The 18,356-nt window shown below is 31.7% G+C and overlaps 1 protein-coding gene across 1 annotated transcript in view; it reads left to right on the plus strand.

The window, feature by feature from the left end:
• The first annotated feature begins 7,211 nt into the window (after positions 1-7,211).
• The window catches only part of LOC106461737 (bifunctional arginine demethylase and lysyl-hydroxylase JMJD6-A-like), a 42,626-nt gene continuing 31,481 nt past the window's right edge, over positions 7,212-18,356 (plus strand). Inside the window, 2 exon segments of the mRNA XM_013921584.2 lie at positions 7,212-7,415; positions 16,510-16,724. Coding sequence (XP_013777038.1) covers positions 7,340-7,415; positions 16,510-16,724 — 291 coding nt within the window. The 5' untranslated portion in view covers positions 7,212-7,339.

Consider the following 18,356-nt stretch of genomic DNA (forward strand, 5'->3'; position numbering starts at 1 on the left):
AGAAATCACTACATGATTTTAACCCTCTACCCTAAGATTGCGAGTCGAGCGCCCTAACCACCTGGCCATGCCGAGCCAGAATTGGTTAATTTGATACGTTTACACATAATAGTGAAGCATGGGTAGTATAAAAAGTTTTGAAACATGTTTTTTTTAATCTATTTTCAAAAACTTCTTGCACTTAAAATTTAAGCTTATTTAACATTTAAAAATAAAAAAAGTTTGTATTTTTATGGATGATTTAATGAGTGGAACAGAAATGCATTAATACTTAATTCACTTATCCACCAAGATAAATCATAATAATCTAATTACAATATATATAATTTATAAACGTATTTTTCAAAATTCGGGGATCATTGTTTGTCAAAGCACCTCTGCTTTGACCTGAGCCTAAATAAAACGAAAGCTAGATGGCCATAGTGATCGATATAGTCCTGATGTTGTAGAATGTATTTAAATTGGAAATGGTCGACAGTCATGCAAGTACTGCCTTTCTTACCTCATCTTTAATGAAACCAAGTGATTAAAAAAACCGTTTTCACTGTATAATATTTTAATACTTTAAGAACTGAATTGTTCAAGAACAATATTAGCCATCAAGAGCAACCATCATCCTAAATTCACCTGAAAATGTGCTTCAAAGACACCCACTTAACAATGAAAATGTATATGTTCCAGGTTCTTATTACTGTTCATAATAATTATCTGTGGCTATGTGTAGACTAATAGGCCCGGCCAGGTGGTTAGGGCGCTCGACTCGTAATCTGAGGGTCGCGGGTTCGAATCCCCGTCACACCAAACATGCCAGCCTTTGCCTTGTCCAAAGTCCAGGATGAGAAAGGAGGAGGTTTGGGCGCGGGGCTAGCAACTCCACCCCGTAAAAACCAACCTGCTACAAGTAATTGCAACAACACCTTCCGTTGGCGAGTTGTTGTTGCGGCCCTATGCTCTACTGGGAGTTTACAGGAATAAAAAAAAGTGTGTAGACTAAACTAAAGAATAAGCTGTTTTTTTGCAAAACAAATGAATACTAAGTATAGAAATATTTGAATGTGGACCATACGAAATTTTTAATCACGAAACATTTTACTGTCTGATACCAAACATTAGTAAATTCCAAAATTAATTTTAAATATACAAACTAACATTACAGTAACCTTAACTTACATAAACTTTCTCTACGGGTAACACTGCAAGAGCAAACTTAAGACTTTTTGCTTATTTAGAAGGTCATTGAAGTAACCATAACAATAAAATTAGGTCATAGGGTAAGAAAAGAGTCATTGAGCTGCACTACGTTAAGGTTATTGATTTGAAGGACAGGTAATATTTTATATATTACTTATGAAACTGTTTAATTACAACTAACAACTTCTTGTTAAAAGAAAATTGGGTCCAAAACTGTAAAGTGTAAAAACGTTTTACTACGGTTCTTTAGAAGGGGCAGATATTTAATAATTAATAATTGAAAATGTGAAATGCAAGTATAGAAGCCAACTCGGATATTAATGAAACGAGTTTATAATCAAAATTTAATAAATTAATAGAGAAGCATTAAAGTACTAAGATTATTAAAATAATTAATTTGAGCATTAAATTGAGAAAATTTATAAAAGAAACATTTTTGTAATAATGGGAGCTGTACAAAAGAGTGAATGAATTTTGAACTATGTCAAATGATTTGAACGAGTTAAATGCCTATAAATGGGTTAATTGTTATTTATGTGGAATAAAAACTCTTTTTTTTTAACCAAGTATTGTTGGGACATTAATTGAAACCTGGGACATAATTTCCAAAAAAACACAGACGGTACTTGCTTACAAGGGAGGCATTAATTGTTACTACCATGTGTAACCACGTATTTATTTGGCCATGGATGGAGTTCCTAGAAAACAGCTGTGAAGAGTAGGAACCAAAGTGTATAAAGTTAAGTGTTATATCATTAATTTCTACAAGTGTAGTTGTCTGTTGTGATACACATTTAGCGCTGTAGAATTTTGAGTAAAATCAAAACTAAGTCTCATCTGGTGCCAATTAGGCTAAACAAATATACTTAACCAAGAGCTCACTGGTCGCGAATAACAGTGTGGGTTCGAGAGTTAGTGTGTATGCCAATGGGTGAGAATTGCTCATGTTACCATGGCTACCTTGGACAGTATAAAAGATGGTGCTAAGCGAGGATAATAAGTTAAGGTCAGTCAGAAATATAAAGAATAAGAAATCCGAATCATTGATCAAGAATTATGAAGTCAACTCTTTTTCATGCTTCAAGATGGCAATGCATTATTCTTAACATTTTTATAAGCAGTAAGTATTTATTTATTATGTATATTATTAAAAAGGAAGAAAAGGTAAGAACTAGCTTTGAGAAGATGAACATTTAATTGGTGGTATTTATTTTAATTAATGCTTAAAAATTTAGATGTTTTCAAACATACTAAAGTAGCTTTTCTCTCGTGCTTTTTTTACAAAAGGTGCAGGTTTTTGTTTAGTAAAAGCTCTCTTTTTATTGTTCTTGTTTTCATTTTAGTCACACACGTATAGGTGAGAAAACAATAAACTAATTTAGAGTGTTGGGCATTGACGTGCTCATTATAGTCAAGAAAGAGGTTGACAACTCCTGTAATCGCCAACAAGCCAGGCAACAGTGTAGATGATACTGTATCTCACATACAGTCTATTAATTTTAGTAAAATAGTCTGCTGCAGTGATAAAATTGTAGACTGTGAGCCACATGTTACAGTTGTCTTTTTTTTTTTCTTATGCCACTCCCAGACCTGAAAACCAGGAAATTTGCCTGCAGGAAGAACAGCATTGAACTACTAAATGCTGGAGAGCATACAAGAAACTGGGCTTCAGTTTGATGCAGTTTAGAAATTTACCTCAATTACGGCAGTACAATGCACTTTGTTTCAATAAATGTATAATATGCACTTTAAATAATTCGTAGAGTAGATAACTTCAATACTTGTTTAAAATGTGGATTCTACAAAACGCCACCGTACACTAATACCTGACTGAACTCATGACCTTTCTCTACATAAATGGACTAATGATGGCACAATTATTTCTGTAATTACGACTTACCACAAAGCAACAGTTAAAAGTTTCGCCCTTACTCTAGCTTTCATGCTGAATGAAAGTGTTAAAACTTGCTGGTGATTTCTTTAAGTTTTGAAACAAACTTTTCGGTAAATCATGGAAACCTATTCAATCTCAAGGCTAAACTAATCATAGAGCTTGAAGAATAGGTGAAAGCTCAGCTCAAAATTAATCTTCTAAATGCAAATATTCCATCATCTCCAGCATCAATTGAAATATACTGTCATCTCACAGCTCCCATTTACCAGATTATTATGCCTTCAACTTTGTTTTTTTTTTATGATTTAGGTGCCTTGTTTCCCCCATATAACACCCAATGCCATTAGATGTGTACGTTTCAAATAAATAATAACTTATAAGAAGTGTCAAAAAAACTGGAGCATCAACCATCATCTCCAGGCCAACTGAAAGGATGGCTAAGGATCCAGGAGTTCCCAGTAGAGACCCAAAATTCTGTTAGACCCAAGAAGAGATCCTTGCAGATTGCTATGGGAAACTTATTCAGACGACCAGACTTCGTTGACATATTGTGGCTTAAACAATTATTAGTAATAACTTAATAACTGAAAGTGTGAAATGCAAATATAGAAGACTACTCAGATATTAATGAAACGAGTTTACAACTAAAACAAGAAATTTAATAAATTAACAAAGAGACATTAAAGTAACAAAAGTATTAATTATTATTCATATTACATATTGTGGCTTAAGCGAATTATTAGTAAAATCATACAAACGAAAGAAAAAAAGGAGTGTATAGTAATGCGTCAACTACACTATATCTGCTATATCCATTGCCGACGAGGACTTTCGTCCCCCCCCTCCAAAAAAGGCTCTTCACGTCACGTACATCATAAACAGAATAGTGATTGAGTTGCTATTTTTATTAGACAACCGCGCGACAACAACCATTACTCTGTGAACTCTATTCCGTAAATAATTTGTAACGTTTCACCAATTCTATTTTTTGTCACAAAACATCAAAATTATGGTAAGGATTGTTTTGAATACAATATTATTTACTAGAGAACCCGTGGGCTTATGGCCTACATTTACAAGGCCGCTATGTAATGCAGATTTAATGCTTGAACTACTATTTTGCACTTTTTCAGGTTAATAATCATTGCTACTATAATGTAAATTTAATTTCTTTAACCAAGTTATAAATGGTAATTAGTAGAACTACTTATTTACGTGCTGTAATGTAAATCAACGCCAAATTTGGGGTCCACTTTCAGGAAATCTCCGTAAAAGTGTTTTCGTGAAATACCCGGTATCATTCAGAAAAAAGTTTTATGTTTGTGCAAGCCTCGGGGCTGAGACGATTCATTTGGCACCATTTAGAATTTGGTAAGTCTACTAGTTTAGAAAAAGAGGTTTTCGGGAAATCTCCAGGTTCCCCTAGAAATGTGGTGTACAATTTTACCTTTATGTAAACCTCCGGACCGAGACAATTCGTTTGGTACCACTTAGGAGGAGGAGTTACATGATATAATATCATTGGGTGTGTTATTGTAAAATTTCAGGAACCTCCGCTAAAAGAACTATTATTAGTTGGCTGACCACTAACTACGCCCACCTGTCACATCCCCTGTCTTACAAATAGCCAGTAATTCTCTGAAGTTTTACATTATAACATCGATAACCAATAGAAAAGCCAAGTTTAATCTATGAAATTACAAATAATGCACCGTTTTTTTTCAGTACAAAGTATTGTAAATTTTGTCTTCAGTTTAAAAGTTTATCTTGTGGTGTTCAGGTCAAAGAGCAAATATAATTATTTTAAGACTCTTTTGTCATAGTTAGAAAGCCAGTTAAATTATAATAGTTATAGGACATTGTTTGTTTGTGCGTATGTTCTTAAATGCGATACCCGAGTAAATATAAATTAATTAGTGTACCAGTACCATCATTATAAAAATTAGACTTACATTTCGTCTGCAACTGACAGCAAAAAACAAAAAGAAACAACAATAAGTCAGAATAATATATTATATTTCTTGTTTTTATGTTTATTTTTTATTTGTTTTTTTCAAAGTAACTAATATGTGAAAAATTATAAATGTTTTAGGTAGGATAAGGTTAGATTACGTAAAACAATGAAAAAATTATAATAGTAATAATTCTTCACGAGGTATGCTCGCGTGTAGCTCATCCTTTATGTCATTCAATGCGGTAATGTGAGCTACACGTTCGCTGAGTGATTTAAAATCTGTGTCTGGATTATTAGTTAGAAATGGTTCAAAGGGCAATAAAGCAATAAAATTGCATAAACTGATATGTACTATTTAGAATAAACAAATGTTCGTTCCTGTTACAATCTTCAGTCATTCTAGAAAGGAAAGAATGTAATTTAAGTATATTTCGCATTTTTATGGTAGTTGTAATGTCAGTCAAATCGACAAAGTCCGTATAGAGTTAGGGTAGAGAAAATAACAGATGAAATATAAACTTTTACTGATAAAAAACGTTTGGTATTTACTTAGGTTTTAGTGGTTATGCAAATGAAGTTTGAATTTTTTCAGATGAAGAAAATTTTCCATTTTGATCAGTCAAGACTCTGACTGCATGCACTGTTGGGAAAATCTTTAGTTATGTAGTATGGCATCATGACATATGGTAAATTCTTGTTACTGTTGTTCAACTGTATTGGCTATCTGGTATCACTAGTACATTGTTATATTCAGCCAACAAGTTACTGAGTTACTGCCACTTCTTTGAGCACATTCCTACATGTGCAATCTCAGATCTACTGGCAACCGTGTATCCGCTATTTGCATGAAGCATGGTGGACGCAACACCTAGCATTACTGCCAGACTCACTCACTTGCTAATGAGCATTCAAGCAATGGAAAACTGGATAACTGATCATTCATAATTGCAGAACAACAACAGAACTTCATCCCTCATCTGCTTGTTTGAACAAAAAACAATACATTTCATTCATGGATTCTATTACTTCGTTACACAGCACCAATGCACTAGATTTCGTCAATAGTAAACCATGGAACACCACTTGTGTACGTGGTGGTGAGTACTTTGAGTTTCTCTTCCACATATATAGTAAGAGATTGACCTATTCAATGTATTTGGATAAATGATAATAAAGAATAAATTGACACGTCTAAATGAAAACTTCATATAGCTTTATTTTATATTACGTTTCAAGCAGACGCCCTTAGTCAGACAGTAAAGGTGGTATTTTTCTTCAACCACAGTATTTAAATGTATTCCCCATTTAAATTGTAACAATAATTTAAATTGTGAAAACCAACATACATCACATTACGCTTTGGATAGTTAAACATCATCTGCCACATATTGGTCCAATGCATCAAATTATTTAAATCTCCCTTTAAGTCTGCAGCATCTGTGATACAGTTAACCAGCCCAAAAATCTTAATGTTATCTGCAAACTTCAAAATTTTGTTAGTCATTCTAGAGACATCTTGGAATTTATGTCCAAACATCATATTGGGGGCTAGAATGCTAACTTCTAGGACAGTTTTGCTGTCTTTCCCATTTATGTAATGTATTCTCTTATTTATTGCTGCTTTTAAAATTTATTTTTGTTCTTTTATTTATTTATTTATTATTTTTTTTCTTGTGAGCAACCAACTTCCCACATCTAGCTGCAGGCAACAAAAGGTGGTAAAAATGTGAAACGTTGTGGGCAAAAGCACCCACATTTGCTCTTCCCCCCCCCCCCCCTTAATGGTGTGAGGCAGGCGAATTTGAGGTATTAACTGGACAGACAGTGTAATCCCAATGCAATTTGTGTTTTATTTCCGCCAGTACCTCTAAATACCAGAGCACACTACATAATGACCCACCTTATGATTTGTGCCCCGGTGTTGGATGTTTGTAATGTGACTGCGATTTTTTTTCCTCTCTCATGAAGTTACATTTAATTATATTTCATCTAAGGTTTGGATATGCTGCGTAAGATTCGTGCTATCCTTCCTTTTGATGTAATCTTTTTTTTCTTCTTTTTTTTTTTTTTTAGCTTTTCTAAATATATATATTGGTAATAGGAGGGTTAAATGACCTATTTATTTATTTGTATGATTTTGCTACCTGGTAGCGACCTCTTTTATAATTTTGTTATGGCGGTGACTGAAATATTTGCCATTGGATATTATACGTTTATGGTAATTCCTGTTAAGCCTAAACGAAGTGTGGATTGTTATCACGGTTGTGAGTGGATAGGTACCACCAAATCATTTTGAGAAAATGGATTCAGACCATATTAAACAAGAAAGAAGAGCACAGAAAAGAATACTTGAAGCCAAAGTCAAAGCAAGACCAGGTAAGTAATATTAACTGATGTAAGATATTACTAAGTTTGTAAATCACAAGTAATTTTTAGAAAAGTAATACTAATACGTTATTAATACTGATAATAATAGTGGATTGTTAGCTACCGAGTTCTTTGACTGACCGATTTGCCAAAGAATATCGGTGGTAATAGCAAAGGCCTCAGAGATAAAATGTCACGTAGTTCGAGAAGTAGGCTTAGGACAACTTAGGATGGTAATAAACTACAGTTCTCATTCTTTGATAAAACTAAAGTCTGAAGTTAAATTATCAAATTTCTGGTATCACATTAACATTATTATGTTATCACTTTATTATTATTATCATGAAAATTAATTTTCATCTGAGTAAATGAGAGTCTTAGTTAATAATATAAGTTTAAACTAGTACAGACTACAACTTAGTTACAAGTATAACAATGAAATTTAAACTTAGTAGCAGTAAGTTACACAAGACAGTTATACTCTTGAATTAATAAACGCAGTACTACTAATAGATTACTATTAAGAAAAGATTTAGGTATTTACTCATTAGTGTTATTATAGTACTATTACTATTAGTACTAGTATTAAAACAATGACTCAGGCTGGAAATTGGAATTGAAAACAGTTTGATAGTTATAATGGCTGGAGACGGCTTGAATGGGTAATGAAGAAAAACCTTGTCGAAACGTTGTACATTTGCTGTTATATTAAAGTTTTTCTTCATTACCCATTCAAGCCATTATTAGTCTCAAAGTGGGTTCCTCGTCATCGAGTTTGATAGTTGTTAATGTTAGTGTTTGTAAAGTAGTCAACTGTCGGACATTACTACACAGAAGTATGTTTTTAAAAACACATTTCCAACAAAGAAATTTCTTTTATTAGTAGGTTTGAGCAACTGCTTTTGTGAAGTGTGATAATTAAAAGAATGTGTAAGAAATTGTTAATGCCTCTGCTAAGTAGACATTCACAGCACCCAGGCTCAAATCAAAAAGTTTGAAATAACAATGATGTATCATAGCACTTGCTTAGTTTAGATATTCTGTCATTCTTGCTTAATATAGTATTGTTATCCATACATACCTGTAATACATGGTAGCTTAAAGAGGACAAAGTAATAGTATTAAATAATGATATACGAGAGAGTGTATAAAAACTTCCTTCCCAACAAAGAGACCTGCCAGTAGGTTGTCCATTATAAGTCCTTTTAACACCAGTATCTTCAGTGAATACTGTATCTAGTTTTTTTTTTTTTTTGTCCTACCTGAATAAGTAATAGTTAACTCACCTTTCACACTGTTAAATCTGTTTTTGTAAATTTATCAAGCATTTTGCAAATAAAAAAATATTTCTTTTTTTTCTAAGAAATTGTCATAAAGTCATAAGATTTTTACAATTTGTATATAGTTTTGTACATTTAGTAAAGAATAAATTTATGTACAATGAGATTAAGAACATGAAAAAACCATAAGCAGTAAGATAACAAAAGCCCTATATTGCCTTTTGTGGGCACCCTCTACCTCGTCTAAACAGCAAACCAAAGGTTCAAAATTAAAATGATTACAGTCTTCACATCTATATATTAGTATTTATCCAACAGAAGTTAAAACAATTATTAAGAGGCACACACTGTCATCACACATACCACTCCACAAATATATAATTTTTACAGAAAAATAATTTTATTGAGGAACCATTATGGATTTATTTACACAGTTTAAACGTGTTAGTAATAACATATAATGTTTAAGGGAAAACAAGGAACTCTTTGGTTCATCATGGCTGTCCTATTTATCAAATGATCATTTGTCTGTAATGAGCCCTGATTTTTCAAGTATTCATCAAGCCTTCTCACTCTTGAACTCTCCTAATTTGATTGCATTTACCACATTGATCACTGTGCTCAAAAAATAAAATTGTCTATTATGATTAAGAGTAGTGTAAGTGTTAAATGTTCACAGTGTGTAAGGTGTGACAGGTGCATTTAAGGAAGCTAGTAGTGAAGAGGTACAATTTTTATGTAGAGTTTGTAGGTTGAAAAAGAAATTAGAGGGTATACTAAATAGGATAGAGATAATGGATGAAGAGAAGGGTAAACTGAGGGAAATGGCAGCAGAATTTAAAGAGGAACTTAAGCTTTTGCATGCAAAAGATATAATGGCTAATAATGTTTTTTAGAAAGTTAAACACTACTAATAGAGCTAGCAGTAGTAGATATTATTATAACGAGCAGGTTCTATCGAATAACAGATTTCAGCCTTTAGCTTGTGTAGATAAGGAGCTAGGGAAGGGAGGGAAACAAAGAGGATAGATAGGGATGGGAATGATAAACAAGGTTATTGTTATAGCTGATTTCTTTAGTATGGCATGTGGATAGGATAAACTCTATAGTGAGATGAAGAATTCAGCTGTTAATGATTTATAATTATGGGAGATTTTATTTCAGGCATATAGATTGAGAAATGATAGTCAAATCATGAAGGAGACAGGATTTTATAAACTGTTTAGAATGGTTTTCTTCACTAATTAGTTAACAAACCTAAAAGAAACAATATTATTTTAGACTTATTGTTACTTTTTTAATATAGAGATGGTTGATAGGGTGGAGATTGGAAACCATCAGGGTGTAAATGATCATTGTTCAATTAGATTTGATGTTTTACTGAGTATGGAGATGAGGAATAATTAGGTTTTGGTTCCACATTTTTTAAAAAATAGCAAATTTTGAAGTGATGAGACAATTATCTGCTTTGAATTGGGCAACAAGTATTTGAAAATTCTAATCAAATGTGGAAAAAGTGTTAAAATAACTTCTTAATTATACAGGAAAGACAAAGTTATCTCTGTAAATGTGTGGGGAGAAGGGGATAGGTTAGCTCAGTTGTTATAAATGGAGTTCATTCAAATTGGGTTAATGCCACAAGTGGGGTTTCTCATAGCTCATTGTTAGAACGTTTTTTTTTGGTTTTTTTTTTTTTGGTTTATGTCAATGATGTTCAGGCTGGCTGTGAGGAAGATGCTGCTGCTTTACAAAAGGATTTGGATTATTTGGTGTTGGGAAATTAAATGACAAAAGTTTTTAAATGTAAAAAATGCAAGATAATGCAAGTGGGATATCACAATTTGAAATAAGGGTATAATTTTAGGAGAATAACCTTAATAATGTTATGGAAAAAATAATCTTCATGTTTTGGTTGAACAGTCTCTTAAGCTCCCTTAGCAGTGTGCTGTTTCTAGTGCCAGAGCAAATAGGATTTCATATTGTATCTACAGAAATATTGAATATAACTCTAAAGATGTTATAATGGCATTGTACAAGTCATTGGTTAGGCTACATTTGAAGTACTGTGTTCAGTTTTGGGCTTCTTACCTTAGAACAAATATTAACTATCTTGAAACGAGATCACAGGAAGTCTTCTAGGACTATACTTAGGATGGAAAGGTTGTTGTACAAAGATAGATTAAGAACTCTGAAATGGTTTTGCTTGAGAAAAGAAGAGTTAGAGGAGATCTGACTGAGGTGTTTAAAATTGTTTTGAGAATGGTGAGACAAGGGGATGCAAATATTTATTTTGACTGTGTAGAGGTCATCTTCAGCTAAAAAAAAGCTTTATTTTTCTATTAGGGTGGCCTGTCTTTGGAATGGTTTGTCTTCAGAAGTGTTAGTCATAGTTAATTTAAGGGAAGGCTTGGTAAATACTTGAATAATAATAAAGGCTGGCTTTGAGTGTTTTATCTTCATTTTAGAGTTTAATGTAATAGATGGGATGGCCTAGATGGACTAACACATCCCTTGAAGAAAAACTTTAATATAAGTTTAACATAACAGCAAATGTACAATGTTTCAACAAAACCTTGTTGAAACGTTGTACATTAACAGGTCCCTTGTTTCCTTAAATTTTTATGTATGTGTATATATAATTTACAGACAATTTTACCCTACCTGATTTTAAATTTATGCCCCTTGTCCTACCACTTATCATTAAACATGAAAACAAAATTATGCATCAATCTTATCTTGTCCCTTTATAACCTTGAATACCTCAATCAGATCCCCCCTTTACTCTTCTTATTGTAGTTTACAAGATAATCCAGAGGATTGGGGATAGTCTTTTGATTTCTTTGTGCTGTATTCTGGAGACAATTGGATTAGAGGATGAAATTTTAGGATTAGTAAAAGACAGGCTAGACAACAATTAAGGTTAACTTATGGAATAAATTATTGTTGGCAGTGGTGGAGGCCAACACGAAATTTAGCACATCATGCCTGGTGGGGTTTTTCTGCTACTTGATAGCTAAGTTGCATTACTGAATTAATAAAGTCGTGGAGAAGTTATTCAAAGTCCATCTCTACATTTTATTCTTTTTACATAATATTATAATATTTAGTTGTTTCAACTAAATTGTTTTATTTAATTATGTTAAAAAAGAAATTTAACCAAAAAGAATCCAAAATATGTTTAAGGTTGTAAATAAGTGCTCTCTAAAGTTAAATTATGGTCTTTGTAACAATCTCTATCTCACACTTGGCAAATCATAGGATGATAAGCTAAGCATAAATAAGAGCTCTTTGTCTGTGCTTTAAAATGGTGTATAGTTTGTGATTTAGTTTAGTACTTCTCAAGCTGTCAAGAGAAATTCTGAAGAAAGAAGTTGATTTGTAACGTTTGAAATATATGTTTTAAGAAGAACTTCACTAGCAGTTTGTGACTTTCTTTTATTTATAGCATCTAAAAACATGCTATGTTGTGTAAATATATATTGTAATCATTATATTATTGTATTAACTCAAAATAAGTACTTTTGTGGAAACAAAAAACTGATTTATGAGTGTTAGGCCTAGAAAAGTTTAGATTCATCAATGACTGAGTGCAGGGTCTTAGAAGTGAGTTAGGCTTAGTGCTTTAAAATGAAAGAGATAAATGTGAAAAATGAGCTTGTAACAGTTGTACTTTTTCTTTCTTCTTGCTATCTTTACTCTGCAGTCTAAAAGCCTCACTTTTCTGTTTAAATATATAAATATTTAAATATAAATCACAATCTATTTATTTTGATACTTTACAAAAAAGTTATAAAGGCAGAAAATAAAATTGTATACAAAAGGTACAAATCAAGATACCCAAACCAAACAGGATCATCAGCAATAACCACATATACTAAGTACTAGGAGTAAAAATATAAATAGGAAAAATAAATTAACCAACTTTATATGTAAGTAAATGTACTTTATACAATTCAGTACAAGTCATGAGTAGAACAAAAAATAATTAACAATGCAGTTCAAGTTGTGAAGAGCTTATGTGCAAACTATAAAGTTATACACTAACCAGACAAATACTGAGAACTATGCACACAATTCTTGAGCAGAAACTAAACATAAGATATGTACAAAATTATACTGAAAATTGAGCACAGTAATATATAATAACTAAATATATGCAAGGTACACAAAAGCTGAATTTTTTTATTTTCAAAAATATATGCATAGTCAAAAAAAAGTCTTTGCCTAAACACTAATATGCAAAAAATAAACATTTAGAAATTCAATGCAATGTGCAAATTCATAAACATTAACAAATAGAATTGTGTTTGAAACAAAGATAAGACCTAAATAGAAATGCTGAGTAATGGTTTAAAAAAACAAATAGAAAACAAGGTGTTATATACACCAAACCTCTACTGAAGAAAGTAAAAGTGGTCAGCCTTTGTTTTATTTATTTTCAGAACATTTGTAGCAAGTGCAGAAGTTAAAAAACCTAATTAGCCATAGCATATTGACTAACTTTAGTAGAAAAAAGTTAACTTCTTTAAAGAATCTCATAAGTATGATACTCTTCAAAGTACCTTACACACACAGATTAACCTTGCATTGCTTGCAACTCATCTTAATTAAACTTTTGTGGGGGCACATTCTGTACATTTTCCTTTCTTCAGTAAATGCTGGAAAGTGCTTCCCAGGTGAAAGCTGCTCATGTGCATCTAACAGAGATAGTGATGGAATACTTAACAAATGAGAAGGCTCTCCTTGACATGAAATTAGTGATTTGATGAGAGATTCCACACCAGTTCTAAAGCAGAAGTTAACTGTGCACTTACTTACCTGTGTGACATGAATTAACAATAGAAATGTCTAATGAAAAGTTTCTTATATAATTTTCCAGTTTTATGTAGAGCTGAGAAATTGATCGTTAAGATCAACCCCTCCCATGAACTTTTTGTAATCCACAATTATCTGTGGCTTGTTAATCCTGTCGTCTTGTCACTCCCATTACTGTAGGTACTGTGCATTATAGAAAAACGATAAACATATCTTTTTATCAGTCCACTTCACTGCAGTCAATGAGACACAGCTGAAAAACTGTGACTTCTATTTTTAATTTATCTGAGAAGTGGGCCTTGTTCTTCCCAAAGTGCCAAGTGAAAGCAACTTATTAAACAATGTTTGAAAAGTTATCAGTAAAGAGAAAATGTGCTTTTCTAAGGTACTTTTCCAACAGAGTCATTCCAGCTGTGTCAGCTAAGCCCTTGGAAGGTATGGACACCTCCGTACTAGAGAATACTTTAAAATTTTGACAGTATCCAGTCACGCTTCTGCCAGAGCCCACAACATGATCCCCCCCCCCCCACTTGTTCATCAATAGATAGTTCCCTAGAAGGGTTATAGTGAGCTGGAAAAACTGTTAGATGATCAAGCACTGGCTTGACTTTGAGGAGTTTATCATGCTTAGTAGTAGTTTTATGTAGATTATTAGCATTATTATTGAAATGCAGAAAGCAAATGACAGGAATGTCAAAAACCAGGGTAGATGAAGTGAAGGAATGATAGACTAGTAATCCGTAAGAGATTGGAACTTGGTTATTCAGAATAATTCCTGTATTAATAGTAACACCAAATAAAGCTAAATTTTCTGCAGTGCATGGTTACTTTGTTGCTAGTAGTAGTAAAGTTATTATTACTTTGTCAAAAAAGTATATTGTGTCATACAAATGCTTTCTTTCATTCTCACAAAAAAATGTATGTGGTATTACATTTTAGTCTTAGGCCTACATCAGACACAACTGAATGGAACAGGGCTGAAGATAAAAGCAAAGAATGAACAATGCTTGTATACTTAAACAGCTGCACTGATAATACATCAACATTCATTTGGGTTACATAACTAAAACAAATTATTAGAAAGAAAACAGTATATAAAAGTAATACAAGAAAATGAGCTATAGACTACTCTTGCAAAAGATAACTACATTGATGTACATATTTGTGTGTATGGGTGTACGTAAATACAAGTATATATTTACACTAAGATAATTAATACATTTTTGTAATCCCAGTTTCTCTAACTATATGATGAGCCATTAGGCATGTTCATATGTAAATTGATATTATACTAAAATTAATAACATACTGGAAAATATAATGATTCATTGATATGATATTGTTTTATCAGTAGATATAATTAAAGAAAATATTATTTTTATTATAATAGATCAAAAATTACAAAATGTTGTATGAGAAAACAATAATGTTTTGGATGAAATTTTGGTTAAAAGGACACTATTAATAAATATATGTACGTATACTATTGGATAATTAATCAATTTGGACAGTGAATAAGGTTTGTATTCTCAGTTCCTATCTACATCAAGAACAAGCCAACCACTGGCATTAGTGTTCAGTAGTAGTTTTTTTTTAGTGCTGATCAATAAACTTTCTGTAATGAAGAAATTAATTGGAACTAATTCTCTGTACAGAAGTTTTGTAAAGAAAGTAATATAATTTGTATGTAATTATAGGCATGCTGTTGACTGAAATGTAAACCAAGTGGAGTTTTAGAGTGTGTTTTTTATTGCAGTTTCTAAGATGCTCATTTATATATTCATGAAAAGCCTACAGATCTTGCCAGTGTAAATTTTCTACAAACTTTGCATGTGAATCAGTAAACAATGTTGTGTGTTATGCAATGACCTTTGAAACCTGTTCAGACCACTTTATTTTGACAGATTACAAGCTCTACTGCTAATAGAGTAAAACTAAAGTGGATGCATCATTCATACATTATTTTGGTTTAGTATGATTGTATTCAATTGTTTCTTTACTTTCTCTAAAAGTATATAAAGAGCTAAAGTGTAAGAGAGAATTGTAGATTGTTTTAATGAAGGGATTTTGTGGATTTATAGTTCAAAGAGATTCCATTGTGTGTTGGCTTTACATATGGGTTTGTCTGTCATTAACTTTAATCGTTGCAGAAAACTGATGTATTGATTGTTGAAGGGTGAACTGGATGTAGGGTCTTTTTTGGTTCATGTAGTTATAAAAAGTATCTAATCTGTAGAAGAATGTATCCAGCTAATTGAACTTTTATAGATATATTGGTTGCAAATTAAGAAATGTTGTTATATCTCAGTAGTTTACAAATCTTTAGTTAGGCCTTGCTTGGAATATTATTATAAAAAACTATTATGATGATTCTGGGGATGGAGATTTATTTTATAGGGATAGGTTGAAATATCTTATTTGTAAAAAAAGCTGCTATCCTTCAGTTAAGACAGTTTTATATTTGTTAATAGGGTAGTTAGCTTGTGGAATGAGTTGTTGGCAGTAGTTGAAAGGGCTGACACCTTAAACAACTTTAAGAGGGTGTAGATTATTTCTTGAAAAATAAAAGGTGGATTTAAATTAGTACTTTTTCTCAAGGGTGTGTGTTCAGGAACAGCCTTGAAGAACAAATGGTCTTTTGTTGTTTGTTAATTTATTAAATTAACTAAGAATATTAAAAAGAAGAAAGTCTGTCTTAGAACCATTCTTGTTTTTTTTTTATTACAAGTCTTAAGTTTTGTACTGCATTTCAAAGAAACTACAGTTAAAATTTAAAGCCATACAGTAGTTAATGTGCACTCTAAAAGTTAAAATCAAAGTGTATTATTATCCAAAAGTACTTATGAACTCAAAGCTTAATTGCATTTTATTTGCCTACATACATTTTATTCACATATTGTTCAAATTGGATAAATCCAAAACTTATGTGAAGAATTGACTTGTATTTTCTATTATTTATTATATATTTAAATGTTGCACTTGTATCTGATTTTATGTTTTTTATGAAGAACTAGGGGAGAAAGACTGTGATGGTTGGAGAAAAATGAGATACTCAGAATGGTTTGATCTGGATAAAAGCAAAGTTAAAGACACAGTCGAACGTATCCATGTAAAAGATGTACCTGTTGATCAGTTTGTAGAGAAATATGAGAAACTCTACAAGCCAGTAGTTATTGTTGGTTTAACTGATCATTGGAAGGCAACCTATAAATGGACGTTACCTGTAAGTTAAAAATTGTATGTTAATAGTTCAGGTTACTTATATCTTACATTTCTTTTTTAAATAATTACTTTTACAAGTATTTGCATTATCAGTCCAGTTTCATTTACTTTGTGAAGTAAGAAAGTTGTAAATACAGTGTTTTGTTTTCAGATGATATAAATAATTAACTAACATGATGTCAAGGTGCAATATTGAATAATAAGTTTTTGTTGTTGTTGTTTTTAAATGAGTAAAGTTAATTGACAGGTAATAGCATAAAAGAGTTAGATTACTGTATACTGTGATAGAGTCATAAAAGATCAAGCTGTAGTAATTTGGCTTTAAATTGTTTAGAATATCCAAAAACACTATCTAGCCATGCATAAATGTAAGCTTACATATGCAGATTTGAAATTTCACATATATTAATGAAAATGCATTTTCTAAAGTTATTTTGGTGTAAGTAAGTGGAGTTAAGGAAATGTAATTCCAAAATGTTTTATAATTTTTAAGAATTTTCCACATATCTGGAAGACCAAATATGTAAACTTTTTGAAAAAACATTGCTCCTGCCATGAATTATTTAGTCTAATTCTTCTGTAACTTTATTTGTGGGGATGAAAGTTTCTGCATTTTGTCCCATGCAATAGCCTGACTGACATTTAATGTATAAAATAATTTTTTTGTATTTTCATTGTTACCTACACTGTTGAGACACTCAACATTTTTTCATAAAAAGTGTATTGCTGAACATGAACCAGTTTTTTTATTTGAAATTAACTTTTAAAGTCATATATTGTTGCTTCAGTTTGGATACTTCCTAATATTTATGTTCTTTGTAAGCATCATTCATGAGCAAGAAAATAAAGAATATTTAACATGTGCAGGAGTGTTGTTTTTTTTGGGGGGGTGAATGGCTAATTGAGAATTGGTGAATGCTAACTGTTGGACTCTAGCTATCGAAAATTGTAAGTAAGCATTTTTACAAAATTTATTTTATTTGACATTATACATTATACTGATAAAACAACGTGCAAAGATGCATGGTAAAAGAAATTTTGAATAAGGTATTGTTCATTTATTTTTGAATGAGTTACAGAAATAATTTTCTTCATTCATTTACTGTTGTTTTTTGCTCTTTCTGATCACTTGATCTACTGCTCTGAACTTTGAACATACTGAGAAAACTTGATTATGTATATGTATTGAAAAAACACAGAATTAAGAAACTCCATAATAAAATAAATATGTAAGCTACATTTTTCTGTATCATTATTCACAATATTAGTAAGGCCTGCTTCAGTCTCATTCTGACAGTGTAACTTAAAAGATAAAAATACAAAGCCAAGACTATGTATGATTCTCTGAATATTAAGCTTAAGCAGTGACAGCAACTAAACAGAACATGTAGCATTTTGATTGAGTTGGGCATGGCCTAATGGTTAGTTTACTTGAACTGTAACTGAGGGTTCATGGTTTGCATCCTATTGTCACAAAAATGCACCCTTTATTTTGAGGCTGTGGGGATGGTTAAATCTCACATCTTCAGTCAGAGAAAAGTAGATGAGCACTTTTAACTAGCTACCTTCTGTTATTGTAGTATTTTAGTTTAAAATTAAGAACATTTATGTGCAGATTGCCGTAGTGCAGGTT

This window comes from Limulus polyphemus, unplaced genomic scaffold (assembly GCF_000517525.1).
Source record: "Limulus polyphemus unplaced genomic scaffold, Limulus_polyphemus-2.1.2 Scaffold1021, whole genome shotgun sequence".
Classification (NCBI taxonomy): domain Eukaryota; kingdom Metazoa; phylum Arthropoda; class Merostomata; order Xiphosura; family Limulidae; genus Limulus; species Limulus polyphemus.